Genomic DNA, 776 nt, shown 5'->3' with positions numbered 1-776 from the left:
AAATTTCTCATCATTTTGCATTTTTTCAGCCCAATTCAGAGTTCAAGAACAGTCAGAGCCTCCTACCTGGTGTCTGTTGTTGATGATGGAGATGACCTGTGGCATGGCCCCATCCTCCAGGCTGGCCTCCCCAGCCTCCCCAGCACCCTCTGATGCATCCTTCCCATCAACTTCTATCTCCTCCACAGACCCTTTACCTGGAAGGGTCAGTCTTGTAAAATTACATATATAAAATTAAGGTAGAGGTATAAAATTTTCCCAACACCATTCACCATTTCTTTTCTGCAATATATAAATAATTTTTAAGCTGAAGTGCTCACTTTTTGTTCTTCTCTTCTCTTATGTATATACAGTACATATACACATATATTTTTTTTATCACTAACTTAGCAAAACTCTTGATAACCCTACAAGTACTCTGGCCACCTGTTAGAGATCACAATGCTCTTCCACTGCTATTCTTATATAAATGGATTTTTAAAAAATTTACAACAGAATGGAAAACACATTTTCTATAATTTTCTTTCTCATTTAACCAAAATAGTTCCTGGCCATCCCAATCAGAAATACCATGAATCCCTCAACCTTATTATCAAACAGTGTAATGTGTTATGTCAGATAAGTACCATTAATGATTAAAATAGTTTCTCTCATTTACATAAATAATTTTTCTTTCATAATAATGAAATTTACTCTATGTTTACAAGCAATCCCTTGTCCTTCAATCTTTGGCAAGATGTCTTGTTCTATTCCTGCCCTGAAATCTCTCCTAACTG

The 776-nt window shown here is 35.6% G+C and overlaps 1 protein-coding gene across 1 annotated transcript in view; it reads right to left on the bottom strand.

Moving 5' to 3' along the window:
• LOC119592191 (ER degradation-enhancing alpha-mannosidase-like protein 3) overlaps window positions 1-776 on the bottom strand; it is a gene marked incomplete in the record, with an annotated part of 16637 nt that overhangs the window by 998 nt on the left and 14863 nt on the right. Inside the window, 1 exon segment of the mRNA XM_037941023.1 lies at window positions 67-197. Within this exon segment, the coding sequence (XP_037796951.1) occupies window positions 67-197 (131 nt within the window).

The sequence above is a fragment of the Penaeus monodon genome, chromosome 29 (assembly GCF_015228065.2).
Source record: "Penaeus monodon isolate SGIC_2016 chromosome 29, NSTDA_Pmon_1, whole genome shotgun sequence".
NCBI classification, from domain to species: domain Eukaryota; kingdom Metazoa; phylum Arthropoda; class Malacostraca; order Decapoda; family Penaeidae; genus Penaeus; species Penaeus monodon.
This window is presented reverse-complemented; position numbering and strand designations above follow the sequence as displayed.